Genomic DNA, 2,310 nt, shown 5'->3' on the forward strand with positions numbered 1-2,310 from the left:
GTGTTAACTTAACATATAGTAGCATGAAATTTCAATATAGAACCCCGAACAATCACTTGACATTCTTAGAAACTTCTATAAAAATATTATTCATAATATCAAATTCTAAGCCTATCTGCCAAAAAAAATAGCCCTTGTGCATCATAAGTAGGATCGACTATAGACAATATGGAAACCAAATCAGAGTGATTGAGGTGCAATACAAACTTACATCTTACAAAGCAACTAGGAATAGTAATACTTCTTCATTTATAAGATTTTCTGAGAATTTCAGGCTACAATTATTGCGTCACAAAAACAAGATGATACAGAACAACAAAAAATGGGCATACTCATAATACGTAAGCCAAGGCTAAAGCTATTTCAAAACCAAAAACAAGTCAGACATGTGGAATATCTAAAGATATTGTACCTCATTATTCTCTCTGTTTTTCCAATCACTCTTTAGGAAGTTCACTGCAAATTTTTCCATCCTCCAAAATCTGAACAATTGCAGTCTTGAGCCTATGGTAATCATCAACAGTGTTATACACCTGATGAGAAATCCTCACATAACCAGTTATAACCCCGTCCTTGTCTCTAGGATCCCTTTCGGCATTTCTCAAAGGTTGGTAATATACAGGAACTTCTATAGCATGATAAACCCTAAGATAACACCTCAACCTCAACGCATCATCATCACTCGTCACACCAAGCTTCGAAGGCAAACCCACCATAATCATCCCAGCACACATTTCAGGCGGTGAACCAAGAACCGTTCCCCACGATTCCTTTAACATATTCCCCATTTTCACAACCATATCATGGTTCCTCGTCATAATCCCTTCAATCCCACCTTCAAACCGATTCACAAACTCCAAAATCGAAGGCACCACAAGCTGAGGGCTATAATCTCGCATCCCAACCCAAGCACTCTCAGCAGGCAAACCATTTCCATATTCATGCGCAACCACAGGGTGATGCACATCCTTCAATTTCTTATTACAGTACATAAAAGCAACAGAAGGTGGAGAAAACAACCATTTGTACAAATTACTCACATAAAAATCAGCACCGATTTCTTTAACATCAACGCGCAAGCTTCCAATGGCATGCGCACCATCAACAAAAATCTGATCCACTTCTTCCTCTCTGCAAACTCTAATCAATTCTTGAACAGGAATAACAACAGAAGGCATCGATGTAATGTGATCAATTATCGCTAACCTAACTCTTCCACCATTAACTTTACCTCGCTCGAGTCCTTTCTTGAACTCCGCGATAATTTCTTGATCGGAGTGAACCGGAAACGGAAGCTGGACCTCAACAACAGAGCCACCAACCGGCTTGACATAAGATTCAATAGATTTCTTAACAGCTTGGTAAGCGCAATGAAACATTATAACAGAATCGTTTTCGCGAAACTCACCAGAGCCAAAGCGGCGGCCGATTTGCTGAAGAACAATCGCGGCGGCGGTGGTAGCATTATCGATGAGGGAGATATCCTCGACGTCATCAGCATTGATGAGATCTTTGACGATTAAACGAGAATCGAGAATTCCTTTTCGGAGTTTGTTGAAGAAGAAGCCGTCCGGTTGTCGAAGGAAGCGGAGCTGCCAGGAGTTTTGAGCGTCGAGGACGGAGCGGGGACAGCTTCCGAAGCTGCCGTTGTTGATTCTGGCGACGGCGGTTTCGTGGTGGGAGAATTCGTGGCGGATCTCGTGTTCTGTTATGTGGTGAGTGAGTTTCGGTTTCTTGATCTCGCGGTGGTTTTGTTCGGTGCCGTTACGAGGGTCGTCGTTATCCATAGTTGGAAATTGGAACTGAGTGTTCTAGGGTTTTAGGTTTCGGAAATGAGTGTGTGTGTTCATTGGTGAGTGGATAGAGTGTATCGGTGAATGAGTGGCGATGGCAGTTGAATTGCTCTTCTTTTTTATTGACTCGTAACGTAATCGTAATATTCCCTTTCTTTTTTATTTAACAGTGTCTTTTATTCCCATTTTAATTATTAAGTATTTTACCGTAAAAGACACTATGGCATTTATCATTTGGTTTTATTTGTAAATAAAAACAAAAATGATAATTGATAAGTTAGTGTATAACATAAGTTTATAACTATTATTAGTTTAAAGCAAGGTAATGAACAACATAAAGAGGAAGAACTCACATCAAACCAAAATGTGCAGCAGGACATGGAATTTCTCAAACAATTCTGGGCCAATATGGCAGAAGAACCAGATTGTCTAAATGAATCTGATAAGGCCTTTCAATTGGTTGTCTTAAGAAAAACTAAAAAGAAAAGCAGGTCAGCTCTTAAATCTTCTGTTTCTG

The 2,310-nt window shown here is 39.8% G+C and overlaps 1 protein-coding gene across 1 annotated transcript; it reads right to left on the reverse strand.

Annotated features, from left to right (window-relative positions):
* Positions 1–226: 226 nt before the first annotated feature.
* Positions 227–1,931, reverse strand: LOC131643979 (L-cysteine desulfhydrase). The gene has a single exon (XM_058914353.1). It carries the CDS (start codon positions 1,785–1,787, stop codon positions 438–440), a length of 1,350 nt encoding a protein of 449 aa, XP_058770336.1. The 5' UTR covers positions 1,788–1,931; the 3' UTR covers positions 227–437.
* Positions 1,932–2,310: the final 379 nt, after the last annotated feature.

Source organism: Vicia villosa, linkage group LG1 (assembly GCF_029867415.1).
Source record: "Vicia villosa cultivar HV-30 ecotype Madison, WI linkage group LG1, Vvil1.0, whole genome shotgun sequence".
NCBI classification, from domain to species: Eukaryota; Viridiplantae; Streptophyta; class Magnoliopsida; order Fabales; family Fabaceae; genus Vicia; species Vicia villosa.

Bases quoted from the DNA above. Each gene is read 5' to 3' on its own strand.
- LOC131643979 (XM_058914353.1), bottom strand. From the start codon at position 1,787: ATGGATAACGACGACCCTCGTAACGGCACCGAACAAAACCACCGCGAG.